This window comes from Mastigoproctus giganteus, chromosome 6 (assembly GCF_048544385.1).
Source record: "Mastigoproctus giganteus isolate SK-2022 chromosome 6, ASM4854438v1, whole genome shotgun sequence".
Lineage (NCBI taxonomy): Eukaryota > Metazoa > Arthropoda > Arachnida > Uropygi > Thelyphonidae > Mastigoproctus > Mastigoproctus giganteus.
Window position 1 is genome coordinate 154,595,853 of NC_143580.1, and position 23,099 is coordinate 154,618,951.

Below are 23,099 nucleotides of genomic sequence, written 5' to 3' on the forward strand. Positions count from 1 at the left end.
AAAATTCTGTACCTTGTTTTCTAGTAGAGGCCTGCAGTCTTTTAAAATATTCCATAGTTTCGACGATAAATTCTCATGTTTTGTAGAAAAATGATGCTGAAATATACTCAGCACCATTGATTCATTCGACAGTTTTAAACTACATACCACACAAAGGTAGAAGACAATCATGGGTACCAGTATATGAAAATCCCATCGCCAAATAATCATCATCATATTTAATTTAATTTATTTATTTCTTTTCATCTTTAGAGATGAAAAGAATAAATTAACATCACTTTCTGTGTATGTGGTCTCCACATTTGCACTCAACACCTGTGAATTTCTGTAAATCCAGAGGAATCATACAGAAATGTTGGGTGACAATTATTTTGTAAATGGTAATTTGACCTCTATGATTTTTTTAAAATGAAATATAGGAGAAATAGGTATAAACTTATTCAAAAACTGAAAGAAAATGTAAGAGTGAAATATAATTTTACTTTTCTAGTTTGATATACCACATAAAAATATTTGATAAATTCTATGATATATAAGTTCACGTGTCCATTTTGGTATTGATCTGGTGTGTGTGTGTGTGTGTGTTTTTTTTTTTCCTCCAAACTTTATTGTTATTTATCATCATCATTACCTATTTATTTCAAGCTTGCTTCACTCAGCCTTCAGTTATAAATGAACATCTTTAAAATATGTAGATATGTTCTATTTTTCAAATCATAGATATGTTCTTCTTTTCAATTACTTAGATAAGTTAATTTTTTCAATTACAGGCCTACTAAATTTAATGATATGTGCTTATAAGATATTAGTTGGCTGTGCTCATGTTTAGCTTACTTATACTTTTGTTTATAGAAAGTAAAATATGTGATACTCTGTGCAAGTGCAGTATTCATTCATTCCTTTACATAGAAATAATTTTTGATTTTCATATGTAGAAAAAGTATTTACCTTTAATTCAAAGTGTGCATCATATGTAATGCTTTTCCATTCATTCATTGTCTTTAGTGTTCATTATTGATACTTTATGTGGTTATGAAAGAAGTGCAGGCCTAGCTTATAATGTTCAAGGGTTAATGTGAAAAAGTTAAGTTACTTCAAATAAAAACAATGTTGAGTGGGAAAAACAAGTATTATTTTCAGGAATTTATGAATATACATACTGGTATAGTCCCTGTATTTTTATCAGAAAAAGGAAATAAGTTTGCAGTTTGTGTCAATATGACATGGTCAGAAAAGTGATATTACTCACCATATTAAGTGATTAAATCACATTCATCACATCAAGTGCCAAGAAAAAAATTAAAAAAAATAAATAGTTTTTTTTGTGCAAAGTTGAAAATGCTGATTTGATGTTAGTGTGTCTTTTTATTGCATTCTTTTGAACATAATCTTCCAATGACTATAGCAGATCATGCTGATCCATTATTCAGAAAAATATTTCCTAAATTGGAAATTACTAAAAAAAAAAAGCATGGCTTAAGCAGGAAAAGCAATGGGCTATTTTGAATTAAAGGCATTAAATATAACTGCTAAAGTTGTGCAGTGTTTGCAGAATGGACTATTTCCTGTTTCAGCTGTTGACGATAGGAGATGCTAAGATTTCTTCCATTGTTTTAACCTTTTATGAAGATCAAACTACAGAGAATTGTGACTACTCTACTTTCCATACTCGCCTTGGAAGGTAATTCTACTAGATTAAATATAGGGGATTTGATGCTTTCAAATACATAAGATACCAGTTGAACACTATATAGCATTCTATGCTGACTGTGCTGCTGTTTTGGTAGGCCATTTCAACCTCTCCCATATTAAAAGCATACTTATTTTACTTAATGCACTTCTTATAATCTATAATACAGTAAGGTTCTGTCCTGTGCAGAGCTCAACATACCATTTAGAAGGGACCACAAGTACCTCTGCCTTTATCTCAGTTCCTACATCAGGAGGAGCTGCCACAGTCTCAATGCATACTTGAGAAATATATGAACTCCCCAACTTACGAAATACTTGACTCACGGAAATTCAACTTTATGTAAGTTTTTGCCGGCCGGTGCAAACTTAAAAAAATCGTGGAAACGTATTTTGCATCCAGTAGGAATAAATGAAGGTGTCGTAAAAATATCGTAATATGAATCCAGTAGTGCATTTTTTTTTTTTTTTTTTATAATCCATTCCAAGTCCTTGGAAGTTGAAAATTTCACTGTATTACTAAACTATTTATCTCTCTAAAAGGTCATTTTTATAGTGAAAATTGCACTATCCTTTCATCGTTATCATATATTCCCATTATAAGGATCAATTTTGAACGCCTTAGTGATATTTTTCTAAACCACATTTTTGGAGGTCGCAACCAAAAAACAATAAAAACAATTTGCACTTTCCGGTTTATTGGTCTTTTCTGTTAGTGCATCTAATTATAAACAGGTAGTAAACTCGATCTTATTGCATTTGTGATAATACCGATAACTGCAGTTGTGTGGGTTTTTACGCTATTATGGTGAAATGTGTTCTCCTTCACTGAAATATTCAATCATATAAAAAAACAAATTTTCAGAAACTTCTCTTCATTGCTATTTACATATTGCAATGATGAAGGGAAAGCTACCAATGCCAGGAAACGAAACAAAATTGATTTAGAAATGAAGATGAAAATGATTAAGAACTACGAAGCAGGATAAAGTTTGTCATCTATTGCAAGGGAATTAGGTCTCGCTGCTTCAACAGTGAATACTATTTTAAAGGACAGTGCACATATAAAAGAACATGTCAAAGGATCAATGTACTTAAGATCAGTAGTGATCTTAAGTACCATTCAAAGCCTTATACACCTCAATTAGATCACCTCGCAGGTGCCTAGTCTCCAGCTACTGCAGTTAGCAGAACTTAAGCCTCTCTTGGTAAGAAGACCCCTTCATTCCCCTCACCAGTCTTGTTGCCCTTCTCTGTACACGCTCAAGCAAATCTACATCCTTCCTAAAATGAGGCCTCCAGACCTGTGCGCAGTACTCAAAGCATGGCTGACCTGACCATTGCCTTATACAAAGAGATAATCATCCCCTTTTCCCCTTCTAGCAAAATTCCTGTATATCATTGACAAAACCCCATGACATGCTCTGGCAGCCTGTCTGCACTGCTCAGAAAACTTCATATCTGACTGCACAATTACTCCCAGGTCTTTTTCATTTTCTACCACACAGTTGGTACGTTCCTGTGGGGTTGCTTCTACCCATATGCAGTACTTTGCATTTGTCAATGTTAAACTTCAGTTGCCACTTCTCAGCCCATCTACCCAAATTTTCTCGATCCTGTTGCAGTAGCACGCTGCCATTACTGTCATTAACAACCCTGCTAACCTTTGTATCATCTGCAAACTTTGACACTAAACCTGATATACATTCATCGATATCATTTTTTAAATATACAAAACAACAGTGGGCCCAATACCAAACCCTGTGCGACTCCACTAATAACATCAGTCCACGAAGAGCAGTGTCCATTGATTACCACTCTGTCTTCTCCTACTCAACCACTCTTTTATCCATTGTAGCAACTTACCCTTAATACCATTCTGCTGCAATTTGTACAGTAGTCTTCCGTGCACAACAGTGTCAAAAGCTTTCCTGAAATCCAAGTATATGATATCAAAATTATTTTTTGCATCCAGTTCCTTTGTAACCACATCATAGTATCCAATTAAATTTGTCACACAAGACTTTCCCTTAACAAACCCCTGCTGTGTCTGAATTATTGCTGCAGTCTTATGTAGATGATCCTACAATGCATCTTTAACCAGTGACTCCATTATTTTACCCGGAACAGAAGTTAAACTAACTGGTCTGTAATTATTCATGTCACCCTTCGATTCCCCTTTTTAAATTGAGAATACATTTACACATCTCCAGTCCATAGGGACTTCCCCTGATCCAAAGATACTCTCGTAATTATGGCTAAGGGTTTCCTTAGTTCCTTTGCTGCCTCCTTTAATATAACTGGATAGATCCCATACACCCCAGGAGCCTTTCTTATGTTTAACTTCAACAATTTCTCCTCTACTTTGCTCTCAGTTATTACAAAATCATTAAGCACCCTGTTACAGTTTGATAAACTTCTGGCAATTTCCTCCCTTAATAACTCCTCAAGTGTGAATGTAGATGAAAAATACCCATTCAGTTTGTTAGCTATTTGAGCAGGGTCATCAACATTCGAACCATCGATATTAAGTAGACCAATCTGATTCATCCCCTTCCTTTTAGCATTTATATAAGTAAAGAAGTCCTTGCTGTTTTTTTTAGTATCCTTTGCCAAAGATTTCTCATAATCTGCCTCTGCTTGCCTAATCTCCTTTGTGACTTAATTACAGACTAGCTTATATCTGCCATAGGTTTCTGTGGCGCCTGATAATTTATATGCATCCCATGCATTTTTATTCTCTGCATCCAGTCTCATTAGTTCATTTGACATCCAGATGTATGTGGAAAGTTCAAGCTGTATCTGTAGTTCTGTGTCATATAGTATAGTTCTTGTATTAATGACTATAGTTGCAGTTTACTTCAAGGATAAGTTTGTTATTTTGTAGCTCATTGCATTGGTCACAGTATCATACTTAAGCTGTTCCTTTAATATTGTCTTATTTTCCAAGTTTTCTATGAAGAAATTTGATTGTTTTACTGAAATTGTTTGGAAAGTTTGGAATCCTTTACCAACTTCATGTTTGTTATTTGTTGAATTCCTTTCTAATTTTTTTTCCCATAATATCAGATTAAAAAATAAACTGCTGAATCTTATTGGTTTACTTACATTGTTTGTATTTTGCTATTATCAGGTTTTACTGACTGTGGTCTTTGCACATGGTTCCAGTTTTAATTACACCATTTTTACTACCTCGAGAGCATCTAGAGTGGGTCAGTGTATGCTTCTTTTTTTTTTTTTATCAAATAAACAATGAACTGGAATTATTAATTGTTATTGTAAAGACCAGAGTAGTTATAGAATTTTCTTTTTGCTCATTCCACAAAACACTGACTTTTCATTTATGGAGAAATCTGTTACTTTTTAGGTTATGGATAATTTACTAATTCAGGTTCAAGGATGCAAGCGAGCAGTACTCTTTTCACCAGCAGAAGTTTCAAATTTATATTTGAAAGGTAAGAACTTAGAATTTAAATTGGAAAAATAAATTTATTTTCATAATGATTGGAAGTAATGGGCTTGAGTGAGTAAATAGTTTCTATCCAATGAGAGTATAAAAAGAAAAAAAATATATATATATCACTGAAGAAAGAATATAAAGTCCTTGTAATAAACTTTATCTCTCTCATGTTGTAATGTTATCGCTAGAAATATCCTTTTATTGCATTATTGCAAATAACATTTTTCTGAAGAAAAGTAGATGCCATATTTTCTAATATATATATATGAGGGGGTATCAAAAAGTTCATACCCTTACCTAGAAATAATAGCCCTAGAAAGGTTAAACTTCACAGGAACTTTAATCCTTTTCTATATACTCTCCATGTTTAGTAACACATTTCTCTCATCTGTGGATCAGTTGTTTAATGCCTTGATCATAGACATTCACACCTTTTGCCTGAAACCATGATTTCAGTTCATTGAGGACTTCCTGAGAAGAATCAAATCGGCTTCCAAGCAATGGTTTCTTCATTTCTTGAAACAAGAAGTCTGACAGTGCGAGGTCAGAAGAATAGGGTGGGTTCATCCTAAAAAGTTCTCAACATCTGCATTACACAAATCCAACAATTGGCGAGAACACTGCATTCGGCATTGCTTCTGCAAAGGCGTCAGCAATCTTGGAACCCATTGTGTGGAGACCTTAGACATGTGCAGATGGTCATGTAAAATGATGTGGGCAGACTTAAAACTAATTCTCATTGCATTTGCGATGAAATGAATTGTTGCACGTCTGTCACTCAGCACCAGTTGCTCAACCTTTGCAACTGTCTGACTGTCAGTGGATGTTGATGGGAGCTTCCTTGCCCTGCAAATACAGGAACTTTATCACTGCTCTATACCCCACTTTGTCAACCATAGCATCCTTCCTCAGATTCTGGGCTCCACCTCTGGTGTACAATCACCTACAGGAATGAAATTTCATGTGTTAGTTATTAAATATGTAGACAACTTATATTAAAAATGGCATCTTCCTACTGATGTTTTTCTAGGTCAGTGTACGAACTTTTTGATACCCCCTCGTGTGTGTGTGTGTGTGTGTAAAAATTAGAATGATAATTCAATAAAAATAATGCCAGCAGCATGGCAAGACAGAAGATCGAAAATAGTCAAAATTAAACATAACGATCAAACCAACAGGAAGGAAAGATAAGTGTAACAAGAGTAAAAATATTGTAGCAGAAACTCTCCAAGATAATTTAGAAAATCTAAATGCAAAGATAATAAAATAATACCCAGTTAAATTTTGAATGCAAATTACATAGAAATTTAATGGCATCCCCCCCCCCCAATGGGGCACCATGTCCAAATTTATGTGAAATATCACGAACTACAATAAAATAAACCAAAAATAGACTCACCATTGGTACATTTCTCTAGAATTACTTCTACCCATATGCAGTACTTTGCATTTGTCAATGTTAAACTTCAGTTGCCACTTATCAGCCCATCTGTCAAATTTTTCTAGACCTTGTTGCAGTAACACACTTACTGTCATTAACAACCCTGCCAACCTTTGTATCATCTGCAAACTTTGACATTAAGCCTGATATACCTTCATCACTCTCATTGATAAATATACAAAACAACAATGGTCCCGACATCAAACCCGGGGGGGATTTCGCTAATAACATTAGTCCATGAAGTGCAGCATCCATTGATTACCGGCCCCGAGTGCCAAGCGAGTGATCAAAGCGATATACAAAGCGATTTGAAAGCGTCTTTTTTCCAAGCGACTGATTAGAGAGTTTGTTAAAACCTTTTCTTTTATAAAGTTATTTATTTTGGCTCTTCCTAAATAAAGAAGTAAGCTTCCTGACAAGAAAGGAAAGACACCTTTCTATTATATATATAAGTAACTACTCTAACACACTAACCACTAACCACTTTTCGCTTGGTCACTGGTGGCACCGCTCCTGCCTCCACGTGGCGGGGCCGGTAACCTGGGAGAAGAAAGTCCCTCTCCCGGGGCTAAAAGGAGCAAACATGGAATTTGATAATTTTCCTCCAATTGAGCCTCGACGCTCATCAGGTCCAATAGTCAATGACACAGACCATGACACATCACAGTCGAAAAGACTGCGAACTGACAAAGAGCAACAGGAATTCCCATCTTTCCTAATCTTCCACTCCTTGTCAAGCATATGCATGAATACGCTCTCCCCATTTCTGATACAGAAATGCTTGGAAAGCTCATCAGGTTCGCCTAAAATGGTGAAAAGGCTTAGATCCGGAGATTTGCTTATAGAAAGTGCGAGTCGTAAGCAATCAGAGACTCTGCTGAACCTCTCAACCTTTGGTGGTATTCCAGTGCAAATTACACCACATGCAACACTAAATACCTCCAGAGGGGTAATTTCTGAGTGGGATTTGATGAATGTCACAGATGAAGAACTGGTCCAAGAATTAAAAGAACAGAAAGTCTCACAAGCTAAGCGGATTATGATCAGAAAAGATGGTCAGCTTGTTCCCACACGAAACATCATCCTAACGTTTGGCACACCAAATTTACCTTTGAATGTTAAAGCCGGCTATCTAAACTGCCGTGTAAGACCCTACATTCCTAATCCCATCAGGTGTTATAAGTGCCAAAAGTTTGGGCACTCTCAGACCGTCTGTCGAGGGGATGCTGTGTGCCCAAACTGTGGTTCAAAATCTCACACACAAACGGAATGTGATGCTGAAACGCCACATTGTCCGAACTGTCAAGGCCAACATCCCGCTTATTCGAGGACCTGTGAACTATGGAAAACAGGGAAAAAGATACAAAAATACAGAGTAGAGCGGAAAGTGACTTTCCAGGAGGCAAAGAAACAAATTATGCTTACTACACCGAAACACAGCTATGCAGCAGCAACAAAGAAATATCAGTCAGCAGCCACTCAAACTGACGTGTCGGTTCCCCCATCCGTGTCTATTGCAGACTGGGCTAGAGAAATACTCTCAGCCTCACAGCAATCTACTAAACAACAACATGCGACAGATCGTGCCAATAATACGCCAATTACAGTACCGTCAACTGCATCGCAGTCCTCCTCAGAAACCATAAAAACTAAGATAGTAGCTCCAATGCAGAAAACTCAGCCAAATTTAACAAATATGGATACAGATGAAAACATCAACCAGGATGAGACAATCTTAGATCTACACGCAGAAGATGACATGGACACCGGACGACCAATTTTCTCGAAAAAAGAAAGAATAAAATTGGAGAGACAGAAACATACTGGACCTAAAAGGCAGACTGAACCAAACCCAACTACTAAAAAGAAATAATGGACCACATCATACAGTGGAACTGTAGAGGCCTACGTAGCAACATTGATGATATCTATGACCTAATCCAACAGTATAGTCCGGTAAGCATATGTTTACAAGAAACTAATCTACCACCAAACGTAATCCCAAAAATCAAGAATTATACTATATATCAGCATAACAGAAATAACAATAACACTGTGCATGGAGGTGTGGCCATTCTTGTAAACTCAAGAATTCCTACTAAACATATTCCACTGCAGACCCCCTTAGAAGCAGTAGCAGTACGTGTCTCCTTAGGAATCATGCTAACAATAGTTTCAATCTACCTATCACCAAACAAAGTATATACTTATAATGATCTAGAAGAACTTCTGCTGCAGATCCCTCCCCCCTTCTGTTTATTGGGGGATTTTAATGCCCACCATCCACTCTGGGGCTCCCCGCATACAGACAGACGAGGAAAAATTCTGGAATTGCTACTTGACAAATGTAATCTAACACTGCTGAACACTGGTGCAGATACTTACATTCATTTCGCTACTAGAACAACTACAGCTATAGACTTAACAATCTGCTCTCCAACATTGTATCCCCTCATTCGCTGGTCAACAATGGATAATCCCCTAAACAGCGACCATTATCCGATAATTTGTGAAATCCAAATATCTAGAATACCCCAGGCAAATAATATGCACTTAAAATGGAAATTTCACAAGGCAGATTGGAAGGTGTTTGCTTCTAATATCTCATTCGACAATGAAATTATCAGAAATAAATCCATCGATGATGCTACACAACACATCACAACTGAGATCCTAAATGCCGCAACCAAGGCTATACCCAAAATCCGTACTGGTTCCTCTAAACGTGTAAATATGTGGTGGAGTGATGCGTGCCAGCTTGCCAAAAAAGAGAAAAATCGGGCATGGAACATGTTTCGAAAACACCCAACAACGGAGAACCTTATAAATTTCAAAAAACTTAAAGCAAAAGCACGATTTGTAAGGAAAAAGGCTAAAAAAGATTCTTGGATCCAGTTTGCCTCTACTATAACGAAAGATACCAATAGCAGAATAATCTGGAATAAAATAAAAAAACTGAATGGAAGATTTTTACCAACGCCCCATACAATACTGAGATGGAACGGACAAGACTTATCTTCACCGATTGAAATAGCCAATGCTCTTGCAGAAAATTTTGCCAAAATATCAGATATTGCTGCGTATGAATCATCTTTTCAGCAACATAAAAGAAGGGCTGAGAAATGCAAATTAAACTTCAGCACAAAACTAACACATCCATATAATCAGTCGTTTACGCTTTTGGAACTACAGGACGCTCTAAAAACATCAAAAAATGGGGCATCAGGTCCTGATGGGATTTATTACCTCATGCTGCAACATCTAGACCAAAAGGCATTAAATTCCCTATTGCTGTTTCTGAATCGGCTCTTCTCCGAAAGCCATTATCCACGCTCATGGTGTCATTCAACAGTGCTAGCGTTCCCTAAAGCTGGAAAAGATCAGACGAATCCATGCAACTATAGACCAATATCCCTTACCAGCTGCTTGGGCAAGACATTAGAGAAGATGATACACAATAGACTTGTATGGTACATAGAATCCCACTCAGTCATTAACTGTAATCAATACGGCTTCCGCAAAAACCGATCCACATTAGACTTGATGGTGAAAGCCGAGTGTAACATACGAAACGCCTTTATCCGAAAAGAACATTTTGTCATGGTGTGCCTAGATATTGAAAAAGCATTTGACACCACCTGGCGCTATGGTATTCTACAAGACCTATATGCCATAGGACTCAGAGGTCGACTCCCAATGATCATAGAGAGTTATCTTAAAAATAGAACTTTTCAAGTGAGATACCGTAATGCTCTTTCACAATCTTTTGTCCAGAGAGAAGGTGTACCGCAGGGATCGGTACTCAGTGCTACACTCTTTGCCCTCAGGATAAACAATTTAGTTCCCAACATTTTGGGTAATGTAGACATCTATCTGTATGCTGATGATCTTGCAATATCCTGCCATTCACAGAATATGCGTACTATTGAACGACAACTGCAACTTTCCATAAACAAAATAGTGTCATGGACTTCACATAATGGTTATCGTCTATCCGCAACCAAAACTGTTGCCATTCACTTTTGTAAAAAACGTCAGTTACATCCAGAACCCGAATTGTCATTGGGAAATAAACCGATACCAACCACTAGCAATATCCGATTCTTGGGCATGACATTTGACACCAAACTGACATTCCAGAAGCATATACTACAAACACGAACTATCTGTATGAAAAAGCTGAATATACTTAAAGTTATCTCATCCATGACATGGGGAGCTGATCGCTATACTCTGCTCCATCTATACCGAGCTTTAATAAGATCGCGATTAGATTATGGCGCTCCAGTTTATGATTCCGCTCGAATGACTCTGTTGGCCTGTCTTGACACAGTACAACATAGTGCGCTCAGGATTGCTCTTGGGGCATTCAGGACTTCGCCAGTCCAAAGCTTATATATAGAAGCCAATGAACCTCCACTCCACCTTCGGAGAAAGATGCTGCTCCTCAACTACGCAGTTAAAATAAATAGTTTTCCATATCATCCTATCTGGTCACACCTCTATGATCCCCAATGGGTAAGCCTTTTTAGAAATAAACCTCATGAAAACAAATCTACAGGAATCCGCCTACAAGAACTAATTCAGCAGTGGAATATACATTTGACCAATATTCATCAAGAAAGAGAAATCGTGCAACCTCCATGGAAAGCATGCATGCCTTCATGCGATTATTACTTTCAACGTTGGGGGAAACAATCCCTGAACAACGAAACCTTTCAGAAAATACATGCAGCCCACTCCTTAGCAAATGCACAAACTCTGCAAATTTATACTGACGGCTCCAAAAATGACACAGCTGTGGGAGCTGCCGTGGTTCTACCAACATCAACAGTCTCTGTCTCGTTGCCTCAGGAATGCAGTGTTTTCACTGCAGAACTCTATGCCATTAAGATGGGTTTGACCTTCATTGCTACTAACTCCACACCAAAGACTATAATATATACAGACTCTTTAAGTGCAGTGACAGCGCTCCAAGGCAATTCTCGCTCTCCACATCCATTGATAAATCTAATAAAAACTCAAATATCGGATCTTCATAAAAATAAGCAGAGTGTTACTTTTTGTTGGATCCCAGGGCACACTGGAATACCAGGAAATGAGCATGCAGATAAAGCAGCAAGAAATCCCACTGACAATGACAATATCCAGATTCCTTTCACAGACTATAAATTTATCATTCACCGAATATGCAATGAAAAATGGAGAGAAATTTGGCATAATCAATTAAATAACAAGTTACGAAATATAAAACAGAATCCGCAGGTATGGAAATCTAGTTTCCGCTCAAACAGGCACGAAGAAGTTGTACTTGCCAGGGCACGTATTGGACATACCCACCTTACGCATCTCTATTTATTGCAAGGAAATAACCCCCCAGTATGCATGCATTGTGATTCACCACTAACTATAAAACATATTCTTATAGAGTGCGATCATTATCAGTCTATCAGATTCACAACATTTAGATCCCTCCGTAACTTGAACGAATCTCTTGAACTAAGACATATACTTGGAGATAACTCTAATCTATCTGAATTGTTTCACTTTCTGAAACAGATTAATATATATATGCTCTTATAAACTCGCTTTACTGATCTGTTCAGTGTCTCTCCACAGAATTAGGCGCAATTTGGTCATAGTAGCCCTTGCGCCAAAAAACAACAACAACAACAACAACCATTGATTACCACTCTCTGTCTTCTCCACACTCAGCCACCCTTTTATCCATTGTAGCAACTTGCCCTTAATACCATACTTCTCCAATTTGTACAGTAGTCTTCCATGCACAACAGTATCAAAAACTTTCCTGAAATCCATGTATATGATATCAAAATTATTTTTTGCATCCAGTTCCTTTGTAACCACATCATAGTATCCAATCAGATTTTCAGACAAGACTTTCCCTTAACAAACCCATGATGTGTCTGAATTATTACTGCAGTCTTGTCAGTATTGTCTAGATGATCCTACAGTACATCTTTAATTAACGACTCCATTATTTTCTGTAATTACTTATTTTCTGTATAACTGGTCTGTAATTACTCGTTTCACCCTTAGATCCCCCTTTGTGAATTGCGGTCACATTTGCACATCTCCAGTATGTGGGAACTTCCCCTGAGTCCAAGGATGCTCTCATGATTATGGCTAAGGGTTTGCTTACTTCCTCTACCACCTCCTTTAATATAGCTGGATAGATCCCATCCACCCCAGATGCCTTTCTTATGTTAAACTTCAACTATTTTCTCCTCCACTTTGCTCTCAGTTATTACAAAATCATTAAGCACCCTGTTACAGTTTGATAAACGTCTGGCATTCTCCTCCCTTAACTCTTCATGTGTGAATGTAGATACAAAATACTCATTCAGATTGTCAGCTATCTGAACAGGATCATCAACAGTCAAACCATTGATATCAAATGAACCAATCTGATCCATCCACTTCCTTCTAGAATTTATATAACTAAAGAAGTCCTTGCTGTTTTTCTTAGCATCCTTTGCCAAAGATTTCTTGTAATCTTCCTTTTCTTGCCTAACTTCCTTTGTGACTTGATTACAGACTAGCTTATATCTATCATAGGCTTCTGTGTCACCTGATAATTTATATGCATCCCATGCATTTTTCTTTCTCTGCCACGATTCTCATTAGTTCATCTGACATCCATTTAGGCCTAAACTTTCAACAGTATTTCTTATTCGCTAAGAAAAGCCTAGTAGCTTCCACAATTACTTCCTTGAATGCTTCCCATTTAGAATTGGTTTGTTTAATGTTTGTCTTTCCTTATTTTATTTTTCTTTGTCACTTTTCACAATCTATTATCTCTAATTTTAATTTCAATTTATTTAACAGTTCCTAGGCACTGTTCATACTGCCACCTATATTTTAGTTGATTTTATTTACTTTCTTATTTATAATTCATTTTCCAGTTAGCAGTATGGCTTTTCATTGTGAGGATATTTAAGCCATCTTAATTTATATTTTTTACTGCACTAAGGAATACCGTTGTGATAAGGTTACTGGATACCATTTTTATGCCTGTATGAGTTTGTTGAAGTACTTGTACAAAAAAATGTATGTCCTTTCTTCTCTAATTATGTGGAAATGCTTGATTGACAAAGAATGATGCTAGTAGGAGGAGCTTGTTTTTTTTGATTGGCTGCCTGTTTAGAATATATGCAAGTCAGCTTCCTTCATAAAACATTAGTATGTTGTGTCTGCAGATTGTGCATATTCCTTGTTTTGCTTACTTTTGTGGGATAAAAAGTCAACTTTTTGTGAAGGAAAAAACCCATAAAGCCCTTGTTCAAGACCAATCAATCCTGCAATGGTGTGAAAAAACCATAAAAGTACCTCCCATCTGGAGAGAAATTGAAGAGCAGCCATATCCATGAGAGATAGCTTATAAAGTGGCAAGTTATTATAATACACACTCTATCATATGAACAGTTTTGTTTATAACTGAAGTTCAGAAACAGAATAGCAAAAGTAATATCCATATACAAGTTGGTTGCAAAAGAAGATACACATTTGATACTTTATTTACTGTCACTTTATATGTGATATAGAATTGCAGTTAATCTACAGGTGTTCCAATTTGCTGTTCATGCAATCCTGAAATCTTCTTGCCACACTTTTGGAAAGTTTCTGCATAAGTTGTTTTGTAAATGAATCTAATGCACCCTTTTGTTTCATCAGTATTCTTCATTTCCTGCATTCTGTTCTCAGATACTAGCCAGAAGAAATAGTCTACATGGGTACAGCCTGGTGACTATGGAGGCATATCAGATGTGTTTCCATTACTTGTTCATCTCTGTGAGAAATTTCCATTAAGACAATTGCAGAGTACAAGAGAGAAATAAGAGATTTCCATCTTGTTGGAAATCTCTTATTTCTGTGGAAGTAAATTTACACTCTAAATTATAACACCTGGCTGTTTAAGTTACTGGTCAACGTGATTATGCTTTGACATGTACAATATGATGATGAGCTCATCAGAGCACTGAGTTTGAGCTGAGGTCGTAAGGTTTTCTGAGATCTATTCAGTATGATCCTGCAAAACTGCAGCCAATTGTCTGAGTAATTCCTCATTAAAATATGGATCAAGTGATAAATTTTCAAACCTATGGATACCATTGGCTATCACAGAGATTTTCATGAAATGTAATCTGATTTTACCTGCATTGTGTCGACTAAATTTATAACAGATGCACTGAATCAGTTGTTGATTACAAGTAAGGTCCTAAATGTTTCATTTCACTCATTGACAGTTTCAGCTTTACCTGATTTCCAATGTTTCTGATAATTAACAGAAGTGAGTACTTCTGTTTATCATTAGTTATCCCCCGTTATCACCTATTGTAAAGAGAAACAGTTTATTAGATTTTTACTTTTGGTCTTCATGTATTATATACATATTTTTGTGTTGAGAGAAGCACATTACGTGGTTCTTCATAACAAATTAATGTGAAACAGGAATAACATTAATTAAGCATGTAAGTTGTTATCAAGTAAATTTTATTGTGTATAAAGTATTACAATAAGTAAAATTAAACTTCCACACAATAAAGCTACTTAATAAGGTGGTATTGTTTCTGCACAGTAGAATTTCTCTCTCTCTCTCATTTGTTTATTACCGGGTAGAAGATGTTCAGTCTTCTTCCCTGTACAGTTAATTACAGCTTTCAGTCTTATCTGATTAATCCCAATGACAGGATTCAACATGGAATCCAGAAATGTCACCAGTTATTAAGCAGTTCTTGTTTTGTGGGAGTTTGATTTACTTATTGTAATACTTATTACAATAAGTTTACTGTTACCAACAAGTGGAACCAACTTTAGAACATGTGAAATTGGTAAACATGGTACACTGATGCTTTGTTGCCTAATCCAGTGGTTTTTAAAATGTTTGTGGAGGTATTGATGTTAATAATGCTATATTTGTGCCATATATATATATATATATATATATATATATATTGCTGTATACGGAGTTAATCAAAACTAGTTTCATAGCTTCATTCATATCTATTTTTTATTTTGTATACTTATAGAAATGAAAGTAGTACATGGCTGATGTTGAAATTTTTATGCTTGTTTCATAACATCTTAATGTGACTGCCACTAGTCATTTTACAGACATTTCAACAGACATCATTTTCTTGGTGCACTCTCTAGCATGTTAGCTGCCACTCTTTCACTTGCTGTAATTCCAGTTCAGCACTTTTCAATGATGAGGGCATTTAAGAAGAAAAGTGAATAAAAATATAAAAATATGGATGAAATGAAAACCCCCATCATTTTACAGAGTATCTGCAAGATAGTACCAAATTAAATGTGTTTTGTGTTCTTAGCTATTTTTGTACCATAAGGTTTGTACTGAAACCTTTATCATATTTTTTTCTTCTTGGAAATAACATTCTATGGGTTTGTGTGTATTGGCATGCTGGAAAAATTTCTTTTTCTACAGATAATTCAAGATTACCATGAAAGAAAAGTCATTTTCCATCAGGATGGTGTACTTCCTAACTTCCTTGGCTGTGTTTATGATTTTTTGGATTTCAACTTTCTTGGTTGGTAGATTGGATGAGGCTTAGGCTCATCAGCAACTTAGGTCATTTTGCACCATTTTATATGATGATCTGTGCAAGTATGTATGTATGTGTGCTCACAGGCCAATGTGCATGCTATATGGACTGAAATTGGAAGAGGCAGTCCAACGGCTTAACCTCCCTTATCTCTGGACTTAATGGTCTTTCTATGGATTTTCTCCCTTGGGGTTCCTTAAGAATAAAGTTTATATGCTACCATTACTGACAGACTTGAATGAGCTGTGAACCAGAATCACAGCTACTGAAAGAGTGATACCCAACATGCTAGAGAGTGTGGGGAAAAATTTTTTCTTCCACTTAAGTGCCTGTAAAGTGAATGGTGTCAGCCATAATACCAAAAAAAACTTTTAAGACAGCAGTATCAGTCCTGTACAAACTTTAATTTTTGTAAGTACAGAATAAATAGAGTTACAGATGGACAAAGTTGTAAACCAACTTTTGAATAACCCTGTATATTCCAGAACCCATTATACCACATCATCAGTTCTGTAAATAAATAATTCATTATTCGTTCTTGGGGTTCTATTGAAATCAATGAGTCTGGTATTGTCACTGATATCAGTAGGTACCATTCCAATCAAACATTTTGTTATTTATGAAAGTAAATACTCATTAAATGTAATTGTGCAAAAATTGGAAATAAAATATACTACATGCATGAAAATAGGATCAACAAAGGTCATTGTGATGAATGATGGAGAAATTGTCATTGACAGACAACAGCAAATGGGTATTTATGAACTAATGGGGTTTTTATAATAATAGTGAATGTGTATTTATAATAAAATAAATATGAAGTATCTGGTGTTTTCTAGCAGAATGCGATATTGATGAAGGTATATCAGGCTTAATATCCAAGTTTGCAGATGATACGAAGGTTGGTAGGGTTGTTATTGACAGTAAAGACGATACGCTACTGCAACAGGATCTAGAAAAGTTGAACAGATGGGCTGAGAGGTGGCAGCTGAAGTTTAACAATGACAAATGCAAAGTACTGCCCATGGGTAGCAGTAACCCCAGAGTAACATACCAACTGTGTGGTACTACACTCAGGGTGGTAGAGAATGAAAAAGACCTGGGGTAATTGTGCAGTAAAATTTAAAGTTTTCTGAGCAGTGCAGATGGTCTGTAAGAGTAGCTCATGGTGTCTTGTCAATGATATACAGGAATTTTTCTAGCAGGGATAAGGAGGTGATTATCCGCTTGTATAAGGCAATGGTCAGGCCACACCTTGAGTACTGCATATAGGTGTGGAAGCCTCATTTTAGGAAAGATGTAGAGCTGCTAGAACGAGTACAGAGAAGGGCAGTGAGATTAGTGGTTGGAGCAAAGGGTTACTGTTACCAAGGAAGGCTTAAGTTCTGCAAATTGGAGCATCTGGAGTCTCGTAACCTGCGAATTGATCTGATTGCAGTGTATGAGGCCTTGAATGGTTTCAGCAAGCTCTGCTAATGGGATTCTTACTCTTGCTCAGATTCCACACCTGAGTGGGGAGTATAAATTCAAATTGAGGAAAGACAGTTGTAGAATAGAAGTGCAGAAATTTGCTTTTAGCCAGCATGTGGTTGATTGCTGGAACAAATTTCCATCTGTTGTTGTGGAAGTTGACAGCTTAAATAAATTCAAGGCTGAACTAGATAGACTTTTGGAGTGAATAGATGGGTGGGTTTTTTTTTTTTTTTTTTTGGCTGATGCTATATAAGCTTGCTTTCTGCATCATGTTGCATTGCCTCTATTAATGCTAATATTTCTTAGATCATAAATTGGAGAATATTAGCTCTCATTAGAAATTTACCATTTTTGTTAAGTTACCCATTTTTCATGTAGAAAAATTCTCTTGGAAACTCTTTTTGATTTTTTTCTGTGTCACTCTCTCTGCTAACTTTGAGGGATTCATTAAAATAATTTCTCAATTATTTTGGACTTAACATGTTTGCCACATCTGATACACTATCATGCCCACTACTCTGTATATTTTGTCATATATCCTGTTGCATATATGAGAGAATATACAGAGTAGTGGACAGGATAGTGTCTGATAACTCTGGCAAAACATGCTCCAGAAATAATGGCACATAGAACCATTGAATGCATGAGACAAAATATGTATAGGCTTATCAAATACTCTCCAAAATTGCCAGTACACGCATTAACAGAAAATTGCTGTTGATGTCTGGATTGTATTCTTCTAAATTCCTCAAATGGCTCTAGTTTGTTAACAAAGGATATTTGGAACCCATATTTGTAAAACATTCTGTCTTGGTTCATAAATACATCCTCCAATTTACTCTACCTGCAGCTTTATTCAGCACACCGAGCTGAACATTCCGACTTCGCGCCAGTCTACACAGACGGTTCGAAATTGGAATCATATGTGGGATCTGCTGCTGTCTTTACAGACAGCACTACATCGGAGCAGATTCCCTCTGAATGCAGCATATTTACTGCAGAGCTGCACGCTATAGAGTTAGCCTTGGATCACATTAGTGAATGCCAATACCAACGGTTCATTTTATATACCGACTCTCTTAGCATGTTACAGGCTTTAATATCTGTGAGATATAATCCTCATCCAGTTCTGTCTAGCATTCAGCAGAAGATTCACGTTCTCTATGAACGCGAATATGATATCCGCTTCTGCTGGATTCCCAGCCACATTGGGATTAGGGGAAATGATTTGGCTGATGCCGCAGCCAAATCAGCAATTCCCAATAATAACCGCTGCCTGTCAGTCCCCTATACAGACTACAGGCAAATAATACACCAAAACATACACTCCCAATGGCAGGACTCGTGGAATAGACAGACTGGAAATAAACTATATTGTATAAAGCCTGTAATTGAACCGTGGCAGTCTAGTCTGCGCAGGAATCGTAAGGAGGAAGTTGTTCTTGCCCGGACCCGCATAGGACACAGTCATTTAACTCATTCATTTCTGCTGAGGGCTGATGACCCTCCTATGTGTGTGTCCTGTGGCGCAATTTTAACAATAAGACACATTTTAGTTGAATGCCCAGATTTTAGCACTATCCGTCTTACTGCTTTTAATCATCTGACTGAGCCGTATACACTCAGTCAGATTTTATCCAACAATGACAATGTGTCTGCTATTTTTAGATTTTTAAAATCAATAAATATTTTTACTCGTTTTATAAAATTTACATTTTTCTTATACTTCTTGACATAGTGACCTAACTAGTTAGGTCACTGAAAGTTTAAAGTTTAAATTTTTTTATAAATGACATGGTCTTGGCGCATTATAGCCTTAGTAGCTAATGCGCCAAAAAAACCAAAACAAAACAAAACAAAATCCTCCAATTTACTGCAATTAATTCAGGGACACCCTGTATATATAAATATACCATAGACTTTAAGAATAATGGCACCTTCGGGGATTAAGGATGCTGTTATTTTGATTTTTTCGTTATCTAGAACGTTTTATTTTTAATATATTTAATGCAGAAATAATGAGGCTAAATAAGAAATAGAGAAATTAAGAATGCAATTTTGTTAACTGCACATAAAAAACATAAACATGTTGGTGATCCAATGTTATATTTTGCCATTAATACACTCCTACTTGCACCCGTTCTATTTTCTATTATTTATATAATATCGATGTAAAAACACCATAGCAACTCTTAAAGGAAAAACTACGATAGTAGTGTAAAGTGCATCATTTCAACTGTATCTCATGTTGTGCTCATCCTTCACGAGTTACCACGTACTTCACACCTCGAATAAGTAATGCTTCACTAATAGAGAAGACTATTGTTACTTATTACCAGGGTGCCTGCCCACCCACCGATGAAAGGCCAACAAGCCTTGAAACGGTCCCATCTGGGTGGTGGTGCCCACTGAGATTTGTATTTTAAGAGTTGTCTATGGTCTTTTAACACCAATATTATATAGATAATCGTAACTCTTAAAAATGATCGCTCACTGAGGGTGATGGTAGATGGCTCTCTGTCTTCTAACTTCTCCACTAATGCCGGTGTTCCCCAAGGTTCAGTTCTTTCCCCCACTCTTTTCCTCTTGTATATCAATGACCTTCTTCCATTGACTGGAAATCCTATCCATAGTTTTGCCGATGATAGCACATTGCATTCAACTTTCCATTTTGAGAAACCTCGTCCTGCTCAATCAGCTTCATCTTCTCGAAAATCTGCTACCAATTCCTTAAATGCCGATCTTCAGGTAATTCTCCAGTGGGGCAAAGACAACTTAGTTGATTTCAACCCTTCTAAAACTCAGTCTTGTCTTATATCTCGCAAAAAGGATTTTTCTGCTCCTATGCTTATCTTTAGTGACACTCCGATTTCTAGGCAAAATGATATATCTCTTTTGGGGGTTACCCTGACTTCTAATCTCTCTTGGCACAAGCACATTACAAATATTGCTTCCTCTGCATCTAAAAAACTTGGTTTTCTCTTTCGCTCTTGGCGTTACTTTTCTTCCAAACAGCTGCTCACTCTGTATAAATCGCAAATCCGCCCTGCCATGGAATATTGTTCCCACATCTGGGGTGGTGCCCCCAAAACCTCTCTCAGGCTGCTTGATTCCATTCAGAAGAGGGCAGTTAGGTTAATTAATGATTCATCTCTAACAGAGTCTCTCCACTCGCTTTCTCATAGACGCACTGTTTCTGCTGCATGCCTCTTCTACAGATACTTCCATGGGCACTGTTCTTCTGAATTGGCTTCTATAATTCCCGCTCTCTCTCTTTCAAAACAGTTTGAACACGTGCCGCCACCAGCCAACATCCATTTACTGTCCAACTTCAAACCCACAGAACCAACTTTTCATCTTCCTCATTTATTCATTCATCTGCCATTTTCTGGAACAACCTTCCTTCATACGTGTTTCCTGAAAATTACAATCTACAGAAGTTCAAATCCAATGTCAACAAATATCTTCTTTCGTCTTCACAACCTCCAACCCAAGCACGGTACTAAGTACTATAGGTTCTAATACCTCTCGTGTTTGGGGTTCACATAAAAAAAAAAAAAAAAAAAAATATTATGCCCAGTTGCATTAGTCTTACTTAATTTTCTATTATTATATCAAGTTTGTCACTAAGCTTTAATGTTGTTCTTCTTTTCTTCTCTGTATTAGATTTATTAACTTTAGGAGTCATAGTAAAGGGTTTTTAATTTAAAATAAATGTACAACAGTGGTATAATCTGTGATATCAGTGCAGAATTCACTTTCAAAATGGCAAACTTAAACAAATACAGTAATCACTTGACTTGCCATTTTCTTTTTTTGGCACTGCAAGACAATAGTGCTGTATGTAAACATCCGATCTCAATGTGCTGTTAGCTCAAATGTTCTGTTATTTGGGGTGCCGTTTCTACAGTCGACTGTAGTATGATTAGTAATAAATGTACCTCATATTAATGTATTTGAACAGTACCATGTCTGTATAAAGAAATACCAATTTTCTAGCCAAAAAACAGGAAGTGAAAAATTGGGGAAATGCCAAAGTCAGGCAAATGTGCTGTTGGTAAATCATACTGTTGGGTTGTTGAACTGAGCCCGATACAGTAATGAATATTGAAGTAGTCTCGGTAGTAAACAAAGAATAAATTTAATCAGTCATCTATATCATACAGCAGTCTCTTGAATAAAAGTATACACTTTACTTACTCAGCATCATCTGTATTTTTTTCACAGGCATTAATAATGATGAAGGATGTTGGAATATGATTTTCATTAAATCATGAAATTAAATCCAAAGAAATCTTCTATTCATGTTCGTGTATTTTAGACGTGTGATTTCTCTGTATATATATATATATATATATATATATATATATATATATATATATATATATATATATATATATATTTATAATCTCTGTATGGTGAATAACTAGATAACTTATGTAATTTTGTATGTATATGTTCTCAAAAATTTTTGATTTTATTTTATGTAGGTGATAAATCTGAAATATTAGATATTGACAATCCAGATCTGGAAAGATATCCAAATTTTGCTCGTGTCAAGTGGCATAATTGTATTTTAGAGCCAGGAGACATTTTATTTATTCCAGGTTGTATTTTATTTTTATTAGATTCTATGCAATTTTCATTAAATATAAAAAATTATGAGTCAAATGTCATACATTAAGAATCACAAATTCTTGTAAAGTGACAATTACAAAGACAGAACAAGGTTGTGTTTGCACACAAGTGTGTAAAGTTGATGATAATAATGACTTCAGTCACTAAAGAAGTACTACAGAAAATACAGAATATCTCAAAATTATCTGCATTCTTTTAAGAAATTAAAGATAGATTTTCAATGTTGATTTACCTGTTCACTGCACCATTTTGATTTATTCTGTGTACATCATTTTGATTTGTACTATGCCACTAAAAGAACAAAACCTGTGTCCTTACCCTAATAACATGTCATTTGGTTCATTTGAAGCTAAATTTACCATGCACAAAGGGGAGTACCTGATAACTCTGATGTGGGATGGGGAGTGGCTTAATTTTTACCTGTCATCTTGTTTCAAGATGACAGGTAAAAAATTAAATGCCATTTAATATAAATGCTACCAGTGCAGAATTCATGTTTATAGTCTGATCCTAACAAAAATTACACCATTCTTTTGGGGGGGAGAAGTACACTTGTCAGGTATACACCCTCACTAGGGTATTCCTATTTCAAATTGCCATCTTGAAACAAGATGACTGTCACTGGAATTATAAGTAAGTCTGTTTGGAAGTTTAGAGACCAATCAAAACAAAATTTACTGGTTTTATGAGGGGTATTAGGGCACACTGTTGGGGTATTTTTATTTTGATCTGCCAATTTGAAACAAGATGGCTACCATTTGATATAAGTGCCATCTGTTTAGAACTCATGTTTGCAGTCTAATGCAAACAAAAT

The 23,099-nt window shown here is 36.2% G+C and overlaps 1 protein-coding gene across 1 annotated transcript in view; it reads left to right on the plus strand.

The window, feature by feature from the left end:
* LOC150084667 (tRNA wybutosine-synthesizing protein 5-like) overlaps window positions 1-23,099 on the plus strand; it is a 72,466-nt gene that overhangs the window by 45,497 nt on the left and 3,870 nt on the right. The window contains exons 5-6 of the mRNA XM_090376316.1: window positions 5,057-5,144; window positions 22,138-22,254. Coding sequence (XP_090232442.1) covers window positions 5,057-5,144; window positions 22,138-22,254 — 205 coding nt within the window. The remainder of the gene's footprint in view (window positions 1-5,056; window positions 5,145-22,137; window positions 22,255-23,099) is intronic.